Genomic DNA, 27,398 nt, shown 5'->3' on the forward strand with positions numbered 1-27,398 from the left:
CCACTCCAATGGTTTTGCAGTTTGCAAAATGTTTTGGATGAAACATTTTGCCCATTTGGAAGGATAGGATTTTTTTTTATTTTTTTTTGAGTGAGCATACATTTACAATAATTACAGGTCCCACACATGTAAGTTTCTTTGTACTTACAATGTGTTTTATTTTTTTTTTTTTTTTTTTTTTTTGCTTCTCCCTTTTTAAACTCCCTGACGATCCTATCTCTAACCAATGTAGTTCTTTTGAAAGTAAAGAGGTGTCGCAGGGACAAATTGTCCTAGTGAGGGGTCAAGTGATGGCATATCCCTGTATTTTTCTACAATTGTTTTAATTTTATCCAGTTGATTAGTGAATCTTGTAATGATTCTTAGAGGGTTAGCATTGTATTTTGATTTTTGTGAATAGAGTAGTTATTTATTTATTTTATTTTTATTTTTTTTCTGGGTTGTAGTGATGCTTGTTTATAAGATCTTTTTTAAAGAGACATGAGTATAGACTCTTAACAATAGTCTATCTCGTAATTTTGCCACCTATATTTTAGACCTTATTATCTGAACATTTCTGTCTTATCCTTAGATTCAATACCATATAGTCAGTATCTATCAGAGCCTTTGGGTGGAAGCTTAAAGCATGCATTATCGTATTGCCGGCTGTAGACTTTCTGTATAATTTGCTGCAGAGGGTGCCTCCCTCTCCTCTGTATATTTCCACATCCAAAAATGTAATACATTCCCTATCATAGGAAATTCTGAATCCTAGGTTCAACTTGTTTTTGTTCGTTCTAGATAGGCACCGTTTGAGAATATCCGGTGATCCATCCCAGATGATGAAAACCTTGTCAATGTATCGATACCAACCCAGGATATGATCCGTATACATTGACACACCGACTCATCTGCCAGAAACATTTTCTTCCACTCCTCCAGATACAGGTTGGCATACGATGGGTCACAACAAGTCCCCATCGTAACTCCCTGCACCTGGAGGTAGTGGGAGCCATTAAAAGTTAAAGAAATTATGTCCAAAGATAAATTCAAACAGAGAATTTGTTTTATAGCTGCCAAGCCTTTTTCATGGGGAATTGAACTATACAATGTTTCAACTTCTATTGTGACTTGCGGTGCATAGTCAGGAATGCATAAGTTGTCAAGGATTTGTAAAAAAAAAATTAACTGTATCTTTTACGTAAGAAGGTAAGGATTTGACATATGGTCTCAAAAATTCATCTATCAACTTGTTGGCATTTTCACTAATTGCACCCAACCCCACGAAAAAATGGGTCTTCTGGGTGGGTTTGTTGCATCTTTTGTGAATTATCCGGAGTGCACAAAAAGTGGGGACTCAAGGGAAGTTGTTCCTAATGAAGTCCCATATATATTTTTTGTTATTGTGCTATTCAGATAGGCAGTGTCCACTAGTACATAGAATTCCTTGTTATATTTTTATAGACACTTTATGCAGTTTTTAAGACTTCCTTTGACGGTTGAGATATTGAAGCAGAAAGTCAGCAAACACAGTGCTTTTGACGGTTTCTTTGTTTTTAATTGTAATATGATGGAATGTCAACCCACCACATCACCATAATAATATGTAAGTGTATCTTCCAATTCTCTGTACAATTGTCCTTTACAAATATATACATGTATATTTTCATGTTGATATATACTTACTACTTTTTAAATTATATTATAGATATATTTTCCTCTTCAATATACACCCCTGAAGGAGGAGATATCTGTACTCCTAAACGCGTTGGGTGCAAGAGGATCATATATGTTATGCTAGTAGATGGTGATAATGTCATAGAAGTACAATACATCCCCTTTTCATGTTTATTTTTACTCAATGTATTTAATATTATTTTAACTGGAATACTTCTAAATACTTTAATTAGGTGTGCCTTAAAAGTCCAGTTAAAGGTTTTTGTTTTTTTCGCTCTGACTTTAATACTGGATGTGGCACCAAAAACACATAAAATTGCTGTCCTATATCTTTTTTTAGTATTCTATAATATAACCGGATGTACCATCTATCCAAGTTCAGTGCACTTGTTTATGGTTGGTTCCTGTTTCATATTTCTCATGCTGTAAGACATGCATTCCTAATCCTCCATAAAAGCAAAGCTATTGCTGAAAACAAGAAGCTTCCAGCACATTATTTCAATACTCTGCACAACAGGTTATGGGCCCAGGCATTGGAGAGGATTCCCCAGAGCACCCAGGCATCCCCAGCAGCACCCAGGCACTGGAAAGAGAACTCTGCAAATCGGTGAGTACTGTATAGAAGCTACTGAAAGATGGCAAGTGGTTCAGATGTGAAGTTTGCAATAGCAAAGCTGAACAATGCCAATTACCAGCTGTGGAAGTTTAAACTAGAAATGTTTCTCAGCAAAGATGACTTGTAACAAGTGCTGAATACAGACAGACCCACGAATGGAGAGATGTAGGACTGGGACAGGAAAGACAAACAGGCAAAGGTGACTATAAGCTTATTGGTGGAAGATAATCAGCCTTTCCAAATAACAGAGAAAATGGCCAAAGGTATGTGGACTTCATTATAGAAACTGCATGAGTGTTCAAGTCTAAACAGCAAGTTATTTCTGCTAAGAAAGCTATATATAAGATAAGACTAGAAGAAGGCCAGCAAATGTGTGATCACGTGAAATATATGCTAGAGATCATATAGCAGCTACGCATTGGAGAGGACATCAAAAATAACCATACTGTTGCCCTGCTCCTCTGCAGCCTTCCAGAGACATATACTGCTCTTATCAATGCTTTAATAACCAGACCCGAGCAGGAGCTGACTGTAATATGTCAAAAGGAAATTAATCGATAAATATGACAGAAGGAAAGAAATGATGAAAAAAAGCTCTTAAGATGTACAAAGGCACAATGCACAACAAATAAACTAGAGCCTGTTTTTGCTGTGAAAGGACCTGTCACTTTAAAAAAGGACTGTTCTATCTGGAAAGCTGAGCAGCGAAAGTTACAGCTATCCACAAATGAGTCAAAGCAATCACAAAGGAAACTGCAGGCACATCATTGAGTGGCACCTTTTTAAAATAACACAGAGCGGCAAGCCACACGGCTGGTTCATAGACTCAGGTGCAACAAGCCACATAACTTTAAAAAAAAAAAAGAAAATAAAATTTGTTGGGACTTTAAATGAGGAATAAAGGGGCCATTTAAGTCCCCTCCTCCATCCCGGTTCAGTGTATAAATAAGAGAGCATAGATAGCGGGACTTTTCCATGAAGCACACAGGAGCAATGAAATAAATTAGATCAAAAATAGTTTTAATTCATTGGAATTGTCATAAAGTATTCATAACAATTGATTCCATGCATTTTGCTATATATTAATATTTTTATATTTTTTACATGTATACAATTCATTAGAAAATATTGCACATTGAACATTCCAACAAGGAGTTGGTACACATTATGAGATACAAGCAATAATTGGAACATCATTTTGTGAAATGGAGTTAATGGCTGTACAGATATCGCAAAAAAAACACTAAAATTACAATTAAAATAGAAAAAAAAGGAAAAAGAAACAAATGAAGGAAAGACCATCAAAGGGATTCATACGTATGTACACGTGGTTGTTGTTAGCTCTACACGTTTCAAGGCCTTATAGCCTATCATCGGGAGCAAAACCGTGGAAAAAGATCTATAAATCGGGAAAAGAAGGGGAATAAATGATATTTGGATAATTAAAAAAAAATAAAAAATTCAAAAGGGCCAACCCCGTACAGGGAGAATACCCCTGAACTTAATTAGCCCTATTACTTACATGAGGGTCCTCGCAGTGGTGGCACAGGCAGTGAGATCCCCAGACCAGTCAAACAGGGCCCCGTCCAGGAGCTGAGGGGACGTAGTACGGTAAGCAGCAACCCAAAATAGACAGCGCCCCATGTGGGTCAGGATGTGTACTAATGATGTGATAAGTGGGAAAACCCCCTATGTTGAAGAACTGGTGAAAAAAGCAAAAAACTGCAAAAAATACATAAATGGTGAAACATTTTTTATCAGGGCTAAGGAAAAAGCAAACTAAGGGTTACAGAATCTTACACCCAAAGACTGACAGTGACAATAAGCAGTAGTGTTTATTTTGAGCAAATCACCAGAAACACTGATCCCTGAAAGCTGTGAAGTGAATATTCCCAACAAACCAGAGGAAAAGGTCAACCAAAGCAAACCTGTGCTGAAGGCAGAAGAAGAGGTGTAACTCTGTGCCTAAATCAAGTTCCCCACCAGATCCTGCCAAACTGCCTGAAGTCAGAAGATCCACTCGAACTACAAAGGGGATACCACCCTGCAAGCTGTCATACACTGCCAAAACATACAGCATGCTTAAACCAACATCCAAGCCAATAAATGGAGAGGCAGCAGAAGAAGAATTGAGGTAATTTCAAGAAAATAAAACCTGGACACTTGCAGAGCTCCCTCCTAACCACAAAACTATAGGAAGTGAATGGACTTTCAAAGTAAAGTCAGGCACAGAAGGGAATATATACATAGACTAGTTTCCAAAGATTACTCCCAGAAATTCAGTGAAGATTGCGATAAAACGTTCACTCCTGTCGTAAAACACTCCAACATCAGAGCACTTCTTAGCATTACAGCCAGGAAGGGCATTCAAGTCCAAACGCCTAGACCAGGGATATGCAATTAGTGGACTTCCAGCTGTTGCAAAACTACAAGTCCCATCATGCCTCTGCCTCTGGGTGTCATGCTTGTGGCTGTCAGAGTCTTGCTATACCTCATGGCAATTGGAGTTCTGCAACAGCTGGAGGTCCGATAATTGCATATCACTGACCTAGACGTTAAAACTGCTTTCCTATATAGAGACATTTAAGGAAGATCTCAACATGGAGCAACCACCAGGGTTTGAGCAAGGAGACAACCTTGTGTGAAAACTTTAGAAGAGCATCTACGGTCTTAAGCAATCTGCAAGGAGGTGGAATGAGAAGGTGAACAAAGTACTTACCAGAGAGGAATTCTCAAGCTGTAAAGCAGACCCATGTCTCTAATCCAGGAATTGAGGAGATGGATATACAGTTTGAGAATCTATGTTGATGACATTCTAATCCTCTTCTTGTTCAAAACGGGTTATAATCAGTTCACGAGCTGAAAGAAAATTTCGACTTTTAAAGAGCTAGGGAACATTCTCTATTTAGATTCCCATATAGTAGCTAGAGAAGAAGATGGAAGTTATCTTCTCAACCAATCTCAGAAAATGTTGGAACAATTCCATGTGCTAGATGCAAAGGAAGTAAACTCCTATGGAACTAGGCTATCAAAAGAGCAATGAAGCAGAAAACTTGCTACCCAACAATGACATGTATCGCAGAGCAGTCGGTAAACTGCTATATGTGGCCACTGTGACAAGACCAGACATAGCTGTAGCAGTGTTATGGTTACCAGCAACATCCAATCCAAAACTGGTAGGATGCGTGGATGCTGATTGGGCCGGGGACTGCACAGACCACAAATCCAAAGTGGATTCATCTTTCAGTATGGGGAAGGAAACTAAAGTTGGTCTAGTTGAAAGCAAGCAATTGTTGTTTTATCTTCAACTGAAGCAGCGTTCATTGCAGCAGTACATGCGTGTCAAGAAGCAGTATGGATTTGTTAACTTTTTGTGGACATTGGGATAGATATGTCAAGACCATATCCCATTTTTGAAGACAACCAGGGATATATAAAGCTTACACAATCTGGGTCAAACCTAGGACCAAACACATTTATGTCAAGTATCGCCTACTGAGGGACAATTTGGGGTGCACATCTTCACTAGTCTCATGATTTGATCATGATTATCCGGTCAATGATTAGATTCCGCAATGCATCAAGATTACTGCGCTTGGTTCTATATATTTGATAGAGATACATACACACACATATATATATATATTATAATATATTGTGCCCCTGCAGAGGCTTTTCCGGATAGAACCTACAACTGGTTTGTACCATAATCCTAGAGCAAGGCGTACTGGCCAAATGCTTCAAGATATTTATGGGCAGTATTCTCTTCTGTGGAGACCAAGTCCACTGAACTGTAGCCACCATCAAACCAAATGGCAAAACCTGGCATCCGTGGTTATCTTCCAATACTTGAAAGGAAGAATTTAACCTTTCTAGATTCCGAACCATCAACCACCAATCTTTATCTGTGCAACACCCCGGAAATAGAGCCCCCCCCCCCCCCCCAACAATCCAATGCCTGGATCTTCAAGTTCCAGACAAAGAAAATGATCCTCTCCTGGACCTGGAGTAGGACTGTACATAATGTGCTTCGACTTAGATACAGCTTCCTTCTGCAAAATGTATCGAACAAAAATCTGGACCAACTGCTTCCTGAGCATAGATTATTGAGGTATACTGAGATTGAAACCTCCTGCGTCTTTAGCAAGTCCAGCACTGGAGCTAGGAGCTTTGTGAACCTCAGAAGCTGTGGCCAGCCCGAAGGATGGCCACAAAAAAAGGAAACTGATGACTTTCCACTGCAATTACAGAAATCTTTGAGTCTGGAAACAACCCGAAGCTGTGTGTTTCCTGATGTCTATGGGCCCTACAATCTACCTCTTGAAGAGAGGTCATCACTAAACAGACCAAGCCTATCTGAATCAGAAGGATGCCCAGCAGATTGAGATCTAAAGATAAACCTCATGTCCTTTTTCAGTTTTGAAGCTGCTAACATTTAAAGCCCATAACTTTTGCTCCAAGACCCAATGCAAGGCAAAGACTGACCCAACTAAGGAAGAAGTGAACCAACGCAGAGACTGCTATAAAATCTTATGGTCTGAGATAGTCTCAAACACAGCAACCTCAGATGTCTTCCTCACTTAGGAGGGAAACCTGGGCAGTCTCCCATCCAAGTACTATCCAGACTTGATCCGAGATCAGGTGCCACAGTGGCTCAGATCACCCTGATGCCATTGGTCCAACAGGAGATGTGAACATTGCCAGAACCTGAGGGCGGTGTACCTGTACCTTCTAAGTCATTTAGCTAGTCTAACAGATACATCATAAAGTGACTGTATTAGACAAAATAATACTCCGTTCCACAAGGGTGCAGGCCTAGACAATGTTGGTCTACTGCTATACAAACCTATAGGTATGTAAGCATGCAGGTATACAAGTATTCTTGCCATACATGCATTTATTTATGCAGCTCAAGGCAATAAGCATATGTCTGTACCCCTAGACCAACAAGCACATGTGCTTGTTTGCCTAGGACTAAATACATGTATGTATACAGTTTAATGTAAAAAAAAAATATATATATATATATATATATATATATATATATATATATATATATATATATATATATATATATATATGCAGTTTAATGCAAGTAAGCACATATGTATGCAGTCTATGACAACATGGCAGCCTGCGTTTAAGCAGTATGCATTTATGGAGGTATGCGTTTATGGAAGCATGTGGGTATGTGCTTATTAGGACCGAAACAACTATTTTCATAATCGATTAATCGGCCAGCCAATTAGTTGGTCTGCAAATAGAATGCATTATTTGTAAACTGTTTTTTTTGTTATCTATAGTCTATTTTTGATCCTAAATGGGAACAGATTTTGGAATGATGGATTCAATTGCTTAATGAACTACATCTGTGTTACTATGTGAAACTCCATATATAAATTTGTGTAGTGGTTGTATCCTGTGTGGATTTTACAAAGAATGTTTATCGCGTGAAATGCGTCAACCTGTTTCTCCCCTGCCTGTATGCCCATCGTCTTTTATGCTTTTATTGATCTTCTTAATAAAATTGAATTGCACCGTTTGTGGGAGTGCAGCCATCTGATTTCTTTGTTTATCCTGATTTCTGCAGCAGTGACAGGGTGTGCACCCTACTTTAAAGATTGCTTACTTGGATTGCAGTCTTGTTGGCTCACCTGGAGCAGCAGAAATTGTTACTCTTACTCAGCTGCTAATATTAACTCTAAAACTTTATTGCAAAGCACTGCATAGTCCATATACTAAGACCCCTTTCACACTGGGGCGCTTTGCAGGCATTACAGCGCTAAAAATGGCGACAGCAAAGCGCCCTGAAACAGCCACTGCTGTCTCTCCAATGTGAAAGCCCTGAGGGCTTTCGCGCTGGAGTGGTGCACTGGCAGGATGCTTAAAGTCTTGCTAGCAGCATCTTTGCAGCGGTGAAGGACCGGTTTATACACTGCTCCTTCACCGCTCCTGCCCATTGAAATCAATGGGGCAGTGTGGCTATACTGCCGGCAAAGCGGTGCTGCAGCAGTGCTTTGTGGGTGGTTATAACCCTTTCTCGGCCACTAACGGAGCGGTGTTGACAAAAAAAAAAAAATAGCACTGCTAAAACGACGGTAAAGCGGTACTAAAAATAATGCCACTTTACCGCTGATGCCCGGGCATGGGCAGTGTGAAAGGGGCCTAAGGCAAATACCTTCCTAACTAATGCAGAGTCTCCAAAAAAAGGAATGCGGAGCTCAGTTGTGGTGGGATACAGAGAGCCACACTGATATTTACAGCTTATAACAACTTGTCTTTCCAAGATATAACTATGAGTTCCTCCCTTCCTGTCCCTTTTTTAAAGGGACCCTGTCCTGCTTGTCATACCTCCTGTCTGAGCATTTTATTGCAAACGCTTGGACTTATTATTGCTTATTCTAATTGTCCGAGGAGAGGCTAAGCTGTAAATACAATGCTGGAGATCATGTATGTTAAATATCGCTACGTCTGTAAATGAGTGCTTTTACTGTATACTACTTAGTTTTTAGAGGTTTGTAGTAGTCCTTCATATTGCATACAAGGTCATTTCCTGGCTCGCTTTATAGTGATGGTGTTGAAAAACCATTCTTTCTTTAGAGCGAGTCCCATCTAGGCTTTCACAGCCAGTAGCTACACCCTCTAATTCAGTAAATGGAATGACCGCATCTTCCTGATGTCGCAGTCTTCTGCAGAATCTTCCAATGGGTGAGGCATAACAGGAAGGAGATTATAGCAGTACAGATTAAACTGCTTTACTGAGTGTTCCTGGAAAGAGCTGGATAGGGCGTAACATGATTTTAACACTCGGGTCATATATTTAATAATTTGCTCAAAGAAGCCTATTTCCTGTATTGATATTCCAGCATCCAAATGAATATTGCATTTTACAGTACACATAAACTATGACACGTTACCCGGCATTAAGGCCGTTTTCACACATGTGGACAATTCATTTCATCAATTCAGTCACGTCAAAACGGATGAATTATGTATCACGTTTTCATCAGTGCTCATCAGTTTTTCGTGTGTGTGTGTGTGTGTGTGTGTGTGTGGTTTGTTTGTTTTTTTTTGTTTTGTTTTTTTCTCCATCCACTACCAATGCAAAAAACGGATGAAAAAACTGACCATTTGTGAGTTTACATCTGTTTTTCATCCGATCCGTATTTTTTAACAGAAGAAAAATAGAGCTTTGATCAGTTTAAAAAAATGGATGATTGCGGATGTAAACTGATCACCCATTTACATCCGTTTTTCCTTTAGAGATGCATTGATGTCTATTTTTCATCTGTCAGTGGATGGATGAAAAAACGGACAGCATGTGTGAAGGTTTGGTTCGCGCTTGTGCGATGCGAGAACCCTGGGAATCCACTGTAGATTCCCACATCACACCCAACTCGCACGACAGTTCACACTGCCATATGCGAACTGCCAGGAGTGTAAATACATTGGTAATAACACCCCCATTTCAGCTCGCATATAGCACCGCGAACTGTCAGTTGGGATATGAATCTGAGTCTGGTGCATACCAAAAAAGGGTCATGTGCGAGTTACGGCCAAATGCGATACAATATCAGCCATACTATCTGTATGGCTGAAATTGCATTGCACGGACATTGCATGTGATTTGCAGTGCGGTGCGAATCACATACAATCGTGCAGAAGTGTGAACCGGCACTAATAGTCAATTCACTGTCCATGTCAATTATACAAGTGCAAGTGTAATTTCAGTATAAAATATTGAAATGGTAAATACATTTTAAAAGTGATGGTTGTGTATCAGGGTGTTATACTGCACATACAGTTGCTTAAAGCTGTCTGTTGCTTCAGTAGACAGATGTTTCCTTGCTTCCTGCTAGGGCTGGGAAAATTAAACATTAATTCCTCAGTTTAACCGTTTAATTGCTAATTTTTTTAAAAAAAATTTTGATCGTTCAAAATTCTTTTGATCGGTACTCACCTCTCCACTGCCTTCAGGGAGTTTCGTCTGAGATCTGGTGACGTCACGGACATCAATGTCACTGGACTCCTCCCCCCTTCCCCAAGTGCCTCCGTCTGCTAATGAAGGGATGGGGGAGAGGAGTCTGGTGACGTCACCGGACAGCCTGGACAGTGATGATAAATATGGAAGTGGTTAACTGGGATCATTCAGTGAGCTAATTGTAGGCAAATTTGATAACCTCAATTTTTTTTAACATTGTTGTAAAAAAAACAACAAAATGTAAACACTCTGGTATGTCTGCGTGACTGGCTAAAGTGATGCCTACTATAAAGTAACTGACCGTCAATATACTAGATAAGTTTTATAATTTAACCACTTGAGCCCCGGACCATTTTTCAGCTAAAGGACCAGGCCCCTTTTTGCGATTCGTCGCTGTAACTGACAATTGCGCGGTCGTGCGACGTGGCTCCCCAACAAAATTGGCGTCCTTTTTTTTTTTTTTTTTTTTCACAGACAGAGCTTTCATTTGGTGGTATTTGATCAACTCTGTTTTTTTTTTTTATTGTGACTGCGACATTATAGCGGACACATCGGACATTTTTGACACATTTTTGGGACTATTGTCATTTTATACAGCAATCGCTGCTATACAATGCAGTGATTCCTGTGTAAATGACACTGACATTGAAGGGGTTAACCAGTGGGTGGCAGTGTAGAGGTTAAGTGTTCCTAGGGGTGTGTTACTAACTGTGGGAGGCTGGGCTTTCATTTAGTGAACACTGATCTCTGCTCCAATCACATGGAGCAGAGATCAGCGTCACTAGTTGTAAACAGCATCTCCCCATTCTGCCTAGCATCGGCATTTCTCCGTTCAGCCGCCCCGTGAGACACGTGACTCGATCGCCGCAGTTAAGTGTGACCTAATGTGACCTAATGTGTGTTTTGTTGTGTTTTTTGTGTTTTTTTTTTTTTTTTTTTTATTACTGTAGGGAGGTATGGCTTGGCGTGTGATGTCACTGATCGTCGTTCCCTATGACAGGGAACAGACAATCAGTGACGGGCAACTAGGAATCACGGGGAAAGGTTTGTTTTACACTTACCTCTCCCCATTCTTCAGCTCTGTGAACCGATCGCGGGACACCGGCGGCGATCGGGTCCCGCGGCCATGGTCACGGAGCTCATGACTGGGTCGTACCTGTAGGTGCTTGTGTCCAGCCGTGCCATTCTGCCGACATATATCGGTGTGAGGCAGTCCTTGAGTGGTTAAAGTTAAACTAAGTTTTTCTTAAAGTTTAATTAAAAAAATTACTTATGTCAGTGCTACAGTTTGAATTTAAAATGTATTTGTGTGAACTGTGAAGTTAAGTCATGGATTGTGGAAAATAACTAGTGTCGGGTGATTGTATATAGTGTATACCACATTTACCACTGACTAATGCAGAGTTGCAATGCAAGGAGATCAGCTAAAAGTAGTTTGATCTGTATGTGCGTTATAATTAATCTAAATTAGTCTATTAATTGATTTAAAAATAAAAAATTGGTTAATCGAGCACGAAAATTTTAATCAGTAATAGCCCTACTTCCTGCACATTACTACCTCATTCAGCATTGGACTTCCATTGAGAATTCAGCAGGATTTGCCTGATCCCCTCTGCTGCCCATTAACCATTTGGCGCCCAAGGTACGTCATATGACGGCCTCGGTTTTGTGGTGTTATATCTGAATGATGCCTGAGGCTACAGACATCATTCAGATATCGGCATTTTCAGCCGGCGATTCCCTGCACCATAAGAACAATCACAGCGGCTGTTCTGCCTCTGGATCGTTTTTATGGGTGGCGGGAGGGGACGCTCCCGCTGCCCTCTGGTGCTTCTACCGACTCACTGCTTCCATCGGTGAGTTGGCCACAGGATCCGCCGGCCCCCAGATAATGATCATAGAGATTTCCGGTGGACCAGATGGTCGCCGGAGTCTCTATGATCGTTCGGAGGCCGTGTGCGATGTTATGACATCACGCCCGGCCTCTGCATTCAAAATAACGGCGCCGCCTCAGCTGGGAAGCCAGGATCTATTTTTTATTTTTATTTTAGGCTTTCCAGCCTAGAGGTGAGATGTGGGGTCTTATTGACCCCACATCTCACTGTAAATAGGTCCGATCATGCCATATTCCTATTACAAGTGATGTTTACATTCCTTGTAATAGGAATAAAACTAATCAAAATTATTATTTATTTATTTTTTTAAGTGTCAAACTAAAAAAATAAAAGTAAAATTAACAATAAAAAAAAAAATTAAAACGCCCCTGTCCCGTGAGCTCGTACGCAGAAGCGAACGCATACGTAAGTCCAGCCCACATATGAAAACAGTGTTCAAACCACACATGTGAGGTATCGCCGCGAATGTTAGGGCGAGAGCAATAATTCTAGCCCTAGACCAACTCTGTAACTCAAAACATGTAACCAGTATAAAAATGTACAGCGCCGCCTAGGGGGATTTTTAAATACCAAAGTTTGGCACCATTCCACGAGCGCGTGCAATTTTGAAGCATGACATGTTGGGTATCTATTTACTCGGCATATCTTCATCTTTCACATTATGCAAAAAATTTATTTATTTGTTTGTTTTTTTTAAAGCATGACACTTTTTTTTTTTTCTGAAAAACGTGTTTGAAAAATTGCTGCGCAATTACTGTGCGATATAAAAAGTTGCAACGACCGCCATTGTATTCTCTAGGGTCTTTGCTAAAAAAAACATATATAATGTTTGGGGGTTCTATGTAATTTTCTAGCAAAAAAAAGATGAACTTTACATGTAGGAGAGAAATGTCAGAATTGGCCTGGGTGCGAAGTGGTTAAGGAAACTTTATGATAGTTGCAGGTGGGAAAGAAGTCCAGCAGAGGGAGCCCTTGTATTCCCAGAGACATAGGAGGCTGCTGGGTATATGCTGATACTTGAAGGTTACTATACTATCTATATAGGTGTGTATTACATCATTACATTATGTGTAATTTTTTCTTGTATTTCTTATTTGTTTAGGGTGGCACAGGCATATGTTAATCAAAGAAAGCTTGACCATGAAGTGAAGACTCTGCAGATACAGGCTGCACAGTTTGCAAAGCAGACAACACAGTGGATTGGTCTGGTGGAAAACTTCAATCAGGCTCTGAAGGTGAGTTCTCACGTGATGAAACATTTAGATAACCCTTGTAGTTTACAGGATTTAAAGAGAAACTGTAATGGTTCTGGATCAGTTTTATTGTAATTCTTTAACCACCTCAAGACCAGAAACTTTCACACCCGTTCCTGCCCAGCCCATTTTTCAGTTTCAGCTCTGTCACGCTTTGACAATTACTGAGGCATGTAACCCTGTACCCAAATTACATTTCTATCATGTTTTGAGACATGAGAGCTTTCTTGTGGTGGTATTCAGTCACCACTATTGCTATATAAAGGGAAAAATTACATTTATTTTTCCAAACAAAATATGCCAAAAATTTCAACTTATATATATATATATATATATATATGTGTGTGTGTGTGTGTGTGTGTATATAATATACATACACACACACACACACACACACACACACATATTTATAGATGTGTATGTGTAGATATAGATATATATTGATAGATGTAAAATATCCACATAGTGGCGTCACCACGCAATTGGAGCAGGACGGGCTCTGTTTGTGTGTTTGTGCCGGCTGGCATTCTTTTACGCATTAATACTAATTTTTAAATGCAAGTGCAATACTTTGTTTTAATACATTTGGAAATTTAGACTATATTACACTATGGCAATTTTCCTCTTTTTCTGAGCATCCATTTTGAGTGTATATGGACACTTTAGCGGGACCATCTGATCAGTACCATCTGATTACCGTTTCCATTGTGGTCATCTGCAAGCTTAAAGGCCTGGGCTGGGTTACAGCCATCTGCCTTTTAAGCTTGCCGTCTGGTAAGCGGAATCTGCAGCTACAGTGGTCGGGCACTCTTTTTGTCTGTGTGTACACTGTGGTGGTTTCAAATTTTCAAGTGGTTAAAAATCGATTTCCCTTGTTTACCAGTTTCTGTGGCTTCATTACATTGAGACTCTGTAGCGCAGCTTCTCACATTTTTAGATATATAAAATAGTTTTGTAGACTCTCACACAGACCTAAATAATATCCACTGATTTGGGTTATTTTACCAAGAAAATTTAGCAGAATACATTTTGACCTAAATTTATGAAGAAAGATTATTTAGTTGCAAAATGTTATAATTGAAATCTAAGAGGAACTTCTTCTTCCCCTGAATTGTAGCGACAAATCTTTTGTGTATTGCTGCGGATGAGAGCGGGCTAGGTGCATCCATTGGCCTTGTACTCTTTAATTGAGAAAAAAGCACATGCGCCAATTTTTTAATGTGGATAAAAAGCCAGTTACTCACAAGAGTAAGTACCTAATGAGCTTACAGCACTGCTCATAAGCATTACTGGAATGGGGCATCTAGATGTCTTCTACGGCTGGGTTCGCGGAGGGATGTCACCGGTGGATTCCGGCGCTTCCTGAAACTGTGGAACACAAGGTGAGCCGATCGTGATGTCACTTTCTGGATGTGCTCCTTCAGGCCTTGTCAGCACCATTTTGGAAAAGGGCTTATAAGGATAAAGTGGCAGCTGCAGGGTCACTATAACATCAGCACTGAATCATATGAGTAAAAGCACAATATCAAACAATACAAATCAGGATATACAGACGGTATATATAAATGCAAAATGTATAATATCAAGTATGTACACAAAATAGTCAATAAATAAGCATAAAAGTATTAGCTGTCAAAAGGACTAATTAGAAACTTTTGGAAGACTTTAAAAAAAACAACCTCTTCCCGAGGGATGTACCTTAAACGCTAAAGAGTATATATACCCAGTAAGTGGGTGTTTGGTATATGGTAAGTATATGGTCAACATACATATAGAGTGTGTGTGTGTGTGTGTATATATGTGTGTGTGTGTGTATATATATATATATATATATATATATATATATATATATATATATATATATATATATATATATATATATATATATATATATATATATATATATATATATATATATATATATATAATTATAATAATAATAATGATGCACCAATACCATTTTTTTAACACTGAGTATGAGTGCCGATACCAATTACCGATACTTAACGCCCTGGTACAGGGGACAGCCAGAGACTGCAGATATGGTACAGGAGACAGCCAGGGAGGTCAGGAGGATACAGTAAGGGGTCAGGACGGCACACACCAGAGAGGGCAGGAGGCTACAGTACGGGGTGAAGAGGGCACACACCAGGGAGGTCAGGAAGATACAGTATGAGGTCAAGAGGGCACACACCAGGGAGGTCAGGAGGATACAGTATGAGGTCAAGAGGGCACACACCAGGGGAGGGTCAGGAGGGCACACACTGTGGGGGGGGGTGTCAGAAGGGAACACACTGGGGGGGGGGGAGATCAGGAGGGAACACATCTTGGGGGGGGAGTCGGGAGGGAACACATCAGGGGGCAGTCTCATTGCTTTAATGAGCCCAATTTCTCACTGTGCCAAATGAATAGGCCCTTGTACACATGATCGGAGATTCCGACGGAATGTGTCCGATCGGAGCGTTTTGTCAGATATTCCGACTGTGTGTGGTCTGCATCGGACTGTTTCCGTCGGACCAAATTTTCCAACTTGCCGGAAATATTTTCTGACAAAATGCTCCAATCGGACATACTCATGATCACGATCATGTGTAGAGAATTCCGATCGGACAAAGTGCCACGCATGCTCAGATCAAATTCCTACATCAAAGCTATTGGCTACTAGCCTGAACGTAGTCCCGTCATAACGAAATAACGTCATCACGTTCTGAACGATTAGATTTTCGGACTTCATCCGACCGTGTGTATACAACCGTTTCGGATAAAATCCGACGCATTTGGTTTTCGGAATCTCCGACCGTGTGTACAAGGGCTAAGAGATGCAATCCCCTTTGTCATTTAACAGCTCCTCTATGCTAAGCTGCATTAACTCAGCAGACTTGGCATAGAGGTGCCTGTAAATGAATCCACGGTGTGCTGCTAGTTGAGCTTACCTCCAGGATGTTCTCATTCCCTCTGCTCAGCTGCTCACACCTCCCGCTGGCGTGATCTCGGGGGGCAGGCACATCTCCCATCACCCCACCCAAGCAGCAGAAGCCAGGAGGCTACCATCTACTCAAGCAGCAGCCTGCAGGAGAGAGGCTGCAAAACTGCTGGGGGAGGTACAGGGGGCGGAGTGTCCAGTCCCGATGCATCTGGACAGTAATTCCTAATGCTGATAGAGGCTGTATGTCGTCCTGACCGCCGCTCTGAATTCTGAATTCATGGGGCACACTCAGCCTCAGTCAGGAACATTTTCTCGGGGGGAGCAATTGCACCATTTCCCCTGGACGTCACTTCTGGTATCAGAGCATTTTCGAGAGTACCAATACTCGCAAAAATGGCTAATATCGGTGCATCCCTAATAATATCTATCTATCTATCTATCTATCTATCTATCTATCTATCTCTATATATATGTGTGTGTGTGTGTGTGTGTGTGTATATGTATATATATAATGTATATGTGAACCAATGCTGAGCTATATGAAGACAATTTTTTAAGGAAAATACTTACTTTGGCTGTATCTGTCAAGACCTGTGTGAGAAACATAATTAAATAAATTAGGCCACATGCACACAGGGTTTTTAGCAGCGTCAGACTTTTAATTTTTTTTCCCAAAAAAAAAAAAAAACAGGACCAGCGCGTTCTGAGGACCGTCGTTAGAGCTGGTAAAAGCTGCTAAACGTGGCTTAACGCTGGATAGTGCTGAGGATCTTGGAGGACCCTCGCCAAAATGGGGGGGGGGGGAATTGAAGTGGGATTCAATACCAGACCCTTATCCGAGCACGCAGGTAAGGAAATAAATGAGGGGGGCTGGGTGAGCACCTTATCTCCATGAAGATAGGGATAAAGGCCTCGTTTAACAAGGGGCCCCCAGGTCCAACCCCCCCCCCCCCCACCTTATGTGAATGAGTATGTAGCACATTGTACCCATACCCATTCAACCAAAAAAAGTGTCAAAAATAAAAACAGTACACAGGTTTTTGACAAAGTAATTTATTAAAGCAGCTCTGGTGTCATTTCTTCTCCCTTCAGCGATGTCTTCGTCCTCCTGGTTCTTCTTCCTCTGTTGATGTCTTCTCCCGCTGTGGGTTCCCCTCTCTCCGCTGTCTTCTCCCGCTGTGGGTTCCCCTCTCTCTGCTGTCTTCTCCTGCCCCCACCCCCCTTTTCCTGACCTGCTCAGATAAGGGTCTAGTATGGATTGGGGGGGGGGGGGACACCATGCCTTTTTTTTTTTTCTCCCGTGGGGGGTTGCCTTTAAAACCAATACCAGACCGAAGGATCTGGTATGCTCTTGAGGGTGAACCCCATGCCAGTTTTTTTTTTTTTATGTTGTTTTTTTTTCCCTTTTTTTTTTTTTTTGGTGAGGGTACCGACTTGTGGTGTGACTTTATTCATAATCATTGGTTCCCTATGTGAGCCCATTGATTTGAATAAGAGGCAGAGAAAGGCTGCTAAAAGCTAGCACGGCTAAACGTGCATTACAGAATGCTACTAAAAGCACATTTTTACAGCTGCTTTTTCCTGGTGTTGGTAGTGGCTTTCAGCTCGTTTTTTTTTCTAATGCCCTGTGTGCATAGGGTCTTATTGTGAGAAGATTGGGGGGGGGGGGGGAGTAGATGTGGTCTGTCAGAGTTAGAAACATGATCTTATTTGTTTGGCTCTCCATACAAATAAAGGGACAACAATTATGGCTAAACATAATGCAGGAGGATGGAAGCGGAATTGTTGGGGACTCAAATCAAAATCTATCTCCTCGTTTAGGCCTCTGGGCACCGAGGGTATCGAGTGTAAATCCAGAAAGTTTCCCTCTGGCAGTGGTGTTTTGAAATGTATGTTAATACATTAACCTCTTCGGATTCCTCCTCTGTTGTGACCGAAACCCTGGCAGACAGCCAAAGTAAGCATTTTCCTTAAATTGTCTTCATATACCTTATATCCGGGTACTATTCATATGTATCCAAAATCCATTACCCTGACCATTTATTATGATCTTGGATATATCTTTTCAAGCGGGTAAACTTATCATTGTGTCCTTCAGTATTGGTTCCTCATGACAAGAAGATATAATATCACCTATAGCATTCCCCATTCCTATAAGACAAGCAAGCCTAGCCTACTAGTATGTGGCTGCCCCAGGAATGCCATGTTCAGTGGCCAGGAAGTACAGGAGGTTGAGGAAAGGAAGAACAAAAGAGTTCCTGTGGTTCCAGGATTGCAGTTGTCCAGAAGAAATGGTTAGGGCTGGTGTCTCATTGAACATAGTCCATCAGACTGGTCAGTTCTAGCAGCAGGCAGAGACATGATCAGCAAACGGACAAGGATTCGGTCCAGGTAGCAGGCAGAAATCTCAAACAGGCCAGTGTTAGTACAGGTGGCAGGCAGAGGCAACACTGCACTTGTGTGGCAGTGATCAGAAATACTGTTGCTGGCTTCACTAGTCTGGTGACAGTGAAACTTGCATAGCAGCTGTCGGGAACACTGTTAACTATACTGGTCAGGTGACACTGGGACTGGTGTGGCAGCAATTGGGGACACTGTTGCTTGCATACACTGGTCTGATGATACTGTGACTGGTGTGGCAGTGATCGGGAAAATTGTAGCTTGCTGCACTGATCTGGTGTGGTTGCAGTCAGGAACACGGATTCTAGTTACGCTGGACTGGCAGCACTGTGGCTGGTGGTGAGTGATCAGAGAACCGTGGCTGGCTGCACTGTTAGGGCTCATTCACATGTGAGCTTTGGGGTGGGCGTGGTAATACCTCCATGGTTGAGCCACGGTTTTACCACCCCTCAACTGCTACTCCCCTTAGCTGCAGTGACAGTGGCTGGGGGTGTGCACATGCTGCAGCTGCGATACTTTGCTTCACGGCTGTGTCAAGAATTATACCTCCTGTATGCCCTCCAATCAGGACACATTCAAGTGATTAGAGGTGCTTGTGTGGGGTCCAAGGTGGTGAGGAGAAAATATAACTTTCTCACTGCCTTTCAAAAAAAATTCTCTCTGAAAAGCGATCTGAACACAGATGATTCTTCAGTCCTTATGGTGCCACTGGGACTGGTGTGGCGGCATTCAGGGACACTGGAACTAGTGTGACGGTGATTGGGGACAATATGACTGGTGCAGCAGTGATGAGGGGCACTGGGTGATGGATTGGGGACACTGGTGTGGCAGTGATTAGAGAAACTGACTGGCAACACTGGCCTAGTGACATTGTACTCCAGAGGCGCTGATCAGAGACTATGGCTAGTGGCCGTGACATACACTGATATCAGAGCAGCCAGACATTGTACATAATCGCTGCCACAGCAATACAATGCCACTGTAGTGACACTGTACTACTCTGGGGTTCCCCTTAAAATCTGTACCAGACCCGAAAGGGCCCACACTGTTTTTTATTTTGTTTTTTTCTTAATGTTTATTTCTGGCAATTTAGTTAAGTTTCCTCCGTTGTTAAGGACGCAGCAGCCAGCTTGCCAACCCACTCCTTAGCAACCAGCTATACACTGTTGTCAAGGATGCCGGCAGACTGCTGGCTAAGAAAGATGCTAGAAACTGGTGCTTAACAGTAGTTGACAGCGTTTAGGAGCTGTCAGCTTTTTTTTTTTTTCTGGCAAATCGCTCCCAAAAACGCAAAGCATTTTTGTTGACTCCTAGAAGCTGAAGCTTGAAAACGGAAAATTGTATACTCACCTTTCCGTAATTTTCCTTTCCTGTTGCATCTCATGGCAGCATACACCTATGGGTTGTGGCTCCGCCCCCGCAACCTGATAGGACCGTTTGACTATTAAATCTTGAGAGGGCCTCTGCCTCAGTATTATCAATATATAGATACCTCACCTCAGATGGGTGGGCATCTGTATGCTGCCATGAGATGCAACAGGAAAGGAAAATTATGGAAAGGTGAGTATACAATTTTCCGTTTTCCTGTCGCATCATGGCAGCATACACCTATGGGGAATAACTCGCAAAACTGGGTGGGTATGCGCAGAAGAAGTTTATTTACAAGGAATGGAGGAATTGGACTGAATAATTGCTCTCCCGAACTCCACCGTGGACAGCCTAGCAGAGTCCACTTTGTAGTGGGATATAAAAGTGCTTTTTGAAGACCATGTGGCTGCCCTGCAGATAATTTCTGAGGAGACTCTGCAGAGGGCTGCCCAGGAGGTCGCCATCGCCCTTGTAGAATGCGCCCTTAAGCCCTCGATAGTGCGGGAAGTTGCTGCCTGTCCTCTTCTAGAGTTGTGAGGAATGACTAGGAGATTTTCCACTTTCCTTTCCTGAGGCCACTGGTTCTTGAGAGGTAAGCCAGTATGTTGGATTTTACATCAAGTGGATGTGGGTTCCCCTGCTCTGTGGAAAGAGTGGCAAGGCATATTTCCTGATTAATGAAAGGAGGAAGCCACTTTCGGGATGAAGCGATCTGACTGTTTCAGAATTACCTTGTCTGGGTAGATGGTTAGGTATGGTTCCTTTTGCCATTAGTGCATGCATTTCCGACACCCTCTTGGCTGATGTAATCGCTATCAGGAAGGTGACTTTGAGGGTTAGATCCCAAAGAGAAGCTCCCTCAACTGGAAAGAATGGATCACGGGATAGGAAATCCAGCACTACTGAAAGATCCCAAGTTGGAAAGGAGGGTTTCCTGGGAGGTCTTAATCTTAGACAGGCCTTCTGAAATTGAGAAATAAGAGGCTCTTGAGCCCATTTCACCCCCGTTATGGCTGATAGAGCTGATACGTGCACCTTCAGGGTATTTGATCCAAGACCTTTGTCGAGACCTAGCTGTAGGAACTCTAGGATCTGAGCAACTGTTGGGGATGAAGGGTCCCAGGCTTGTTGTGCGATCGAGCGGAACTTATCCCAGATTCTCTTGTAGGTGTTATTAGTGGTAACCCTTCTGGCTTGAAGAAGGGTGTTTATCACTTTGTGGGAACAGCCGTGAGCTATGAACCTAGCCCTTTCAGTCTCCAGGCTGTTAGGTGAAATATCTCTGGGCATGGATGGAAGAGTTGACCTTGAGAGAGTAGGTCCGCTGTCACGGGAAGCGGCAATAGTTCTGCTGTATTCAACTGAAGCAGGGTCGTGAACCATGGCCTCCTCGGCCAAAAAGGCAGGACTGCTATTACTGTGGAACTTGAGTTCCTGAGTCTGAGTAGAAGCCTCGGTATGATTGGTGTTGGTGGAAACACATAACCTAGGCGGAAGTTCCAGTTGTGTTGTAAACAATCCGTGCCTTCTGCCAAAGGAAAGGGAATCCTCGCCAGGTACCTCTGACACTTCGTGTTGTTCGGAGTTGCTGCCAGATCGATATCTGGAACCCCCCTAATTTTTGTTATCAGAGAAAAAGCTTGACGGCTTAGAAAAGCCATCAAAGTTGGATACGAATTCTCGGCTCAAGGTGCCTGCTATCTGATTCTGGACACCTGGCACGTATGTTGCCCTGAGACTGGCTAAATTCAACTGTGCCCATTGGAAGACTGGTTGGACTTCTTGCAACATGGAGCGACTCCTGGTGCCTCCCTGCCTGTTGATATAGGCCACTGCCACTCGATTGTCCATCCTTAGTAGAACTTCTTTCCCCTCCAGGAATGGGCTGAATGCTAGTAGTGCCTGGAACGCTGCTTTCATCTCCAATATGTTGGAGACCACATCGTGTGTCTTGAACAGCCAACGACCTTGGACTGCATAGTGGCAGTAGTGTGCTCCCCATCCTTCCATGCTGGCATCCGAGGTGATTACCTCTTGAGAGGGAAGGACTATGCGTTTGCACCTCTTCAGATTGTGATAGGGATTGCTTCACCTCCTTCCGAATTACTATTGGCTGGGCCATTGACACGCCATATTTGAAGAGGCCTGGCATTCCACTGGGCCCATTGAACCATCGGAATAGTTGCTGAAAAAGACCCTAGAATACTGAGACATTCCCTGGCGGGAATGGTTGTGGCCACGAGTAGTCTCTTTGCTTTCCCGATCAGGATGGGAATTTTTTCCTCCGGGAGCTCTACTGTATTGAGTCGGGTATCCAATTCTGCGCCTAAAAAGATCATTCTCTGCGTGGGACTTAGACGGCTCTTCCCCCAGTTTATTAGCCACCCAAATTTTTGCAGGGTGGAGATTAAGATTACGCGATGAAGTAGGAGGGAATCTCGGTTGTCGGCAAGCAGAAGGATATCGCCTAGATAGTGGTGCACTCTCAGGCCTTGTTCCCTTAATAGGGCTATTAATGGGAGCAAGACTTTTGTAAATGTTCTCGAGCAGTGGATATTCCAAACGGGAGACTTTGAAATTGGAAATGCTGATGACCTACCACAAAGCGGAGACATTTCTGAAATGAGGTGTGAATGGGAACATGCAAGTAGGCGTCTTGTAAATCGATGGAGAGCATCCAATCTCCTATGTTGATGGCCTGGAGAATTGTCTGCAGGCTCTCCATTTTGAATGCTTCCACCTGGATTCGGTGATTGAGATTTTTTTAAGTCCATGACAGGACGTAAGTCCCCTGTTTTTTTCTTTTTTTATCAGGAATAGAGGAGAATAGAATCCTTTTCCTCTCTGTGGCAGTGGAACTTCCCTTATGGCTTATTTCTGGATGAGGCCCTGAACATATTCGTTCAGTAGCAACCTCTTTTGGTGAGATGACGGTAACCTTGTTACCCGGAAATGGTCCCTTGGATGCTTTCGGAACCTCCATTTGTGGCCGAACTGGACAGTCGCCACTGTCCATGGATCCTTTATTGCCTCCGCCCATACCTGCCTGAACAACCTGAGCCTGGCTCCTACTACAGCGGGTTGGGCAGGCGCACCTTCAAAAAGACTTTTGATCCCCTGTAGTAGGGGTCTTTGCTTTCTGGGCTTGAGGAAGGATGCTTGAGGGTTCTTCCAGTTCCTCCTATATTCTCTGCCAGGTCTGTAGGATTTTGCCTCCCTATATTTGTCTGGAAGATTTCGTCTGGAGGCTGGCGGTCTTCGCTGTTTAGATCTTCTGTCTGAAGGGATCAGACCCGATTTTCCCCCCGGTAACTTTTGAAATCGCTGAGTCTAGTTTCTCCCCAAAGAGATTTACTCCGTCAAAGGGAATCTTGCACCAATTTGACTTAGAGGATGGATCTGCTGACCAGGGTTTTAGCCAAAGTGCCCTTCTGGCCATTACTGAGCTCAGCATTGCCCTTGATGTAGATTTAATTATGTCTACAGAGGCTTCTGCGACAAAATCGCCTGCGAGAGACAGTTCCTGGAGGGCTGAGATTACTTTCTCTTGTTCCACTCCCTCTGATACCAGCCTCTCAGCATTAGCGGACCAGTTGGAAATGGCCCTACCGATAGCTGCTAGAGCCACAGCTGGTCTGCATGCACCTCCCGCCGATAGGTAAGATCTTTTAAGATCTAAGTCAATTTTCCTATACAGCACATCTTTAAATGTAACAGCATCTTCGATTGGAAGTGTCACATGTCTGGCAAGACGCATCAGAGAAGAATCCACCACTGGCAGGGTCACTAATGGAGTGACACTAGGCTCCTTCAGGGGGTAAAGCTTTGCTAACCTGTTAGTTAGGCTGATCTTCTTTTCCAGCTTCTGCCATTCTTCCTTAATCAAATCCTCCAGTTCCTCAATAAATGGGAAGGTCTCAGGATCTTTTTTGAGATTTGGAAAATATTTCCTCACTTTTTGAGGAGTTTGTTTTTCTTCCACCCAATCGATCACTTCCTTTACTGATTTAATGAAGGGTTCGACCAGTGCAAAGTCAAAGCCGGTAGATGTGTCAATGTCATCGTTATCTGACAAAGGATCTGACATCTTTGAAGAGGAAGGAGCAGCAGGTGTGGTACCTTGCAAAGGTCTGCTAGTTTCTGGCCCTGCGATTTGGAGGGGCGATTCAATAGCTGGATTACTAGGTTCTAATTCTCTGTCTTTAGTTGCTTCATTAAAGCATGAACGACAGGCCAGCTTATCTGGCAGTGCTATTGCGCCTCAAATCCAGCATGAATTCCCAGATGGACGGAGACTCCGAGCACGAGAAGAATGTCTGCGCATGGGGGATCTTCTGTGGTAGGAGTGGCCATGTCGAGAGTAGGACCTTGATTGACTCCTCCTGTGACCTCCACTCTCTCTGCGCCTTGAACGGCTTCTGCCATGGTCTCGGTTTTGTCTATGACTTGAGCGACTTCTTCTTGAGCGCCTTGAGTGCGATGATCTGGATGACCTGATAGGGCTGTCAAATTAGACAGCGTTAGTGACAGGCTCTCTTTTTCCTCTTCGTACTTACCAAGTTGACTCCACTTACCTATTAGGCTGGCGATGGTCTGCTGGGGCAGCGGCCTCCATGAAGAGTGATTCCTAAAAACGAACAGAAGTCAGTGTGCAAAAAGGCAGGTAGGGAGATATGCAGAGTTGCAAGAAAAGAAAAAACCCCAAGAAATGAAGAGACTGACCTTAAGATCCGAAGGAAACCAGACGGAAAAACGATCGTAAAACTCTCAAACGATCTTATTAGAAATGCAGCAGCAGCCACAGTACACAATGAAAAAATTATGTTTTTTAAATTCAGCGCCACCGCCGTCCGCAGCGCCGACGTCATCCCGCGCATGCACAGAAATGTCCAGCGACGTCTGGTGCCATCTTGGAAACTGGCAAACAGATAGAACAGCGAGGTACTGGCCGCCAACGCATGCGCTGAAGAGTCCAAACATCGGCGCCCGAAGAGGGAGGAGAGAGGAACTACAGAGCTAAGCAAGGAAAAAGAACAGAACATACTGAAAAAATACAGGTTAGAGGCCGCTGCATGATAAATCTATTTAAGATTTGTAAAGATAAGAATGGTACCCCTGAGACCATCAGAGTGGGGATTCCTCCATTAAGCTCATTTAGAGGCTGTACAGGTAGGACTTCCACCCAGGAGAGGCTTGAACCTGGCTGGGGCGATAGCAGTAAGGGGTGATGTCCGGTCTTCTCAGGTGAGGAAAAAAAGGAGAATACTGAGGCAGAGGCCCTCTCAAGATTTAATAGTCAAACGGTCCTATCAGGTTGCGGGGGCGGAGCCACAACCCATAGGTGTATGCTGCCATGATGCGACAGGAAAAAACATTTAGAGCCCTTTCACGCCAGGGCATTTTGCAGGCGCTATAGCGTTAGAAATAGCGCCTGCAAAACGCCCTAAAGAAGCTGCACCATTGTGTATAGTGTGAAAGCCCCGAGGGCTTTCACACTACAGCGGTGCGCTGGCAGGACGTCAGAAAAAAGTCCTGCCAGCAGCTTCTTTGGAGCGGTGTGTTTACCGCTCCTCCACCGCTGCTGCCCATTGAAATCAATGGGGCAGCGCTGTAATGTCGCCGGCAAAACGCCGCTATTGCGGCGTATTGCCGGCGGTTTTAACCCTTTCGCGCCCGCTAGCGGGGGTAAAAGCGCCCCGCTAGCGGGCGAAATGCGCCGCAAATCCGGCGGTAAAACGCCGCTAAAAATAGCGGCGTCTTACCGCCGACGCAAGGTGCGGTGTGGTGTGAAACGGGTCTTAGCCTAAAATAGTGTGCATGGACACACATGATAACACTATTTGCTTCTAGTGGCAGAAATAAAAGGCTCAAAGGAGGTACTAGGTGCTTTAAAAATAAGCTAGTGTGCATGGGGCCTAAATGTTTCCTGTGGTACAGGAAGATAAATAGTCCACTCACACATTTCAACAGATCCTTTTAATTACATGGATGGATGGTTATCTTGTGATAATATTGTTACCTAACGTTAGTTCTTTAAAAAATGACAATTAACACGAAGTATACCTGCTACTCTATAGTAAGTAACAAAAAACAAACTATAAATACATTTTTGAACAAAATTGTACACAAAGATGATGCCACATGCTTTTTATGGTGGCATTTATATCGGATAAATCAAAGCTGTCCTATCCAGACCAACCATATTGTATATGTGTTTTTTTTTGTTTTTTTTCCCTGTAGGAGATTGGTGATGTGGAGAACTGGGCTCGAAGCATTGAAAAGGACATGAGAATAATTGCTACTGCTTTGGAGTATATGTATAAAGGCCAGCTACAACCCTCTGCCTCCTGAGCTTCCACAGTGAATTCTGGGAATCCGGATATGAGACGTTAACCTCGCAAGTGTTTCTTGAATTCGAAAAGTCCTGAAATATTGGCTTTTCCTTGGTGAAAGTGAGGATTATAGACCAACACCGTGCAGTGTACAGAATCATTATTTTGGCTGCCTGCAGTTATTACTTATAATGCTAACTAGGTTTCATAATGCCTCCTAAATACGGTACAGGGCACTCACTGAAGCAGATATACAGCTTGGAATTTGGGTTCTTTTTGATGGAATTGACAGTTTAAAATGGACATCTGAGGTTTATCCCAGTTGCATCTCATGACCATTAAAGATTGTCTTTTATACATCGCAACAAGATTTTTAATGTATTAACAAACGTGCATAAGATTCTTTAACTTTAAATGTAATCTCTTTCCCTTGTATAATTAAAAAAAGACTTTAAATGCTTTTGAAGCTTGAAAATAATAAACAACCTTGCTATATATTGTGCAATATCCATGCTCTGTAAAGGAATTTTTTCACGTTGTACAAAATGTAAGAAATTTTAAGTCTCACATTTTAAGGTTTGTGCACACGGGCTTGGTTGAATCCTTCAACCGTTTCGCAGCCAGAGGTGTTTTTTTTTTATTTATTTTTTTGTTTTTTTGCATTTTTCTGCACGTTTGAAAAAATAATTTTAGACCTGAGGATTTCATAAAACCTCCATTATCTATTTTCTGAAAGCTGACACCCTAGAGAATAAATGGTGTTCATTCCAAACTTTGTCTCACAATTTTAGTGCAACAGTTCGTGAAATGCAAAATTTCAGTAATAAATACACTAAAGTTAATTTTATGGCACACAAACAATATATTGCCTAACTTTTTTTGGTAAAAATCTAAAAGATGAAGTTGCGGCAAGTAAATGGATACACAGCATGTCAAACCTTAAAATTTGTGAAACCGCAACAAACTTTGGT

General features: G+C 42.5%; 1 protein-coding gene across 2 annotated transcripts in view; it reads left to right on the top strand.

The window, feature by feature from the left end:
- BLOC1S1 (biogenesis of lysosomal organelles complex 1 subunit 1) overlaps positions 1–26,934 on the top strand; it is a 48,137-nt gene extending 21,203 nt beyond the window's left edge. The window contains exons 3-5 of one of the 2 annotated variants that reach the window (XM_077483365.1): positions 2,174–2,263; positions 13,251–13,383; positions 26,336–26,934. In XM_077483365.1, the coding sequence (XP_077339491.1) occupies positions 2,174–2,263; positions 13,251–13,383; positions 26,336–26,446 (334 nt within the window). In that variant the 3' untranslated portion in view covers positions 26,447–26,934. The remainder of the gene's footprint in view (positions 1–2,173; positions 2,264–13,250; positions 13,384–26,335) is intronic. The other variant, XM_077483366.1, reaches the window with a different exon arrangement.
- The last annotated feature ends 464 nt before the right edge of the window (positions 26,935–27,398 follow it).

Source organism: Lithobates pipiens, unplaced genomic scaffold (genome assembly GCF_037356315.1).
Source record: "Lithobates pipiens isolate NorthernLeopardFrog02 unplaced genomic scaffold, aLitPip1_a1.2 Scaffold_16, whole genome shotgun sequence".
Classification (NCBI taxonomy): Eukaryota; Metazoa; Chordata; class Amphibia; order Anura; family Ranidae; genus Lithobates; species Lithobates pipiens.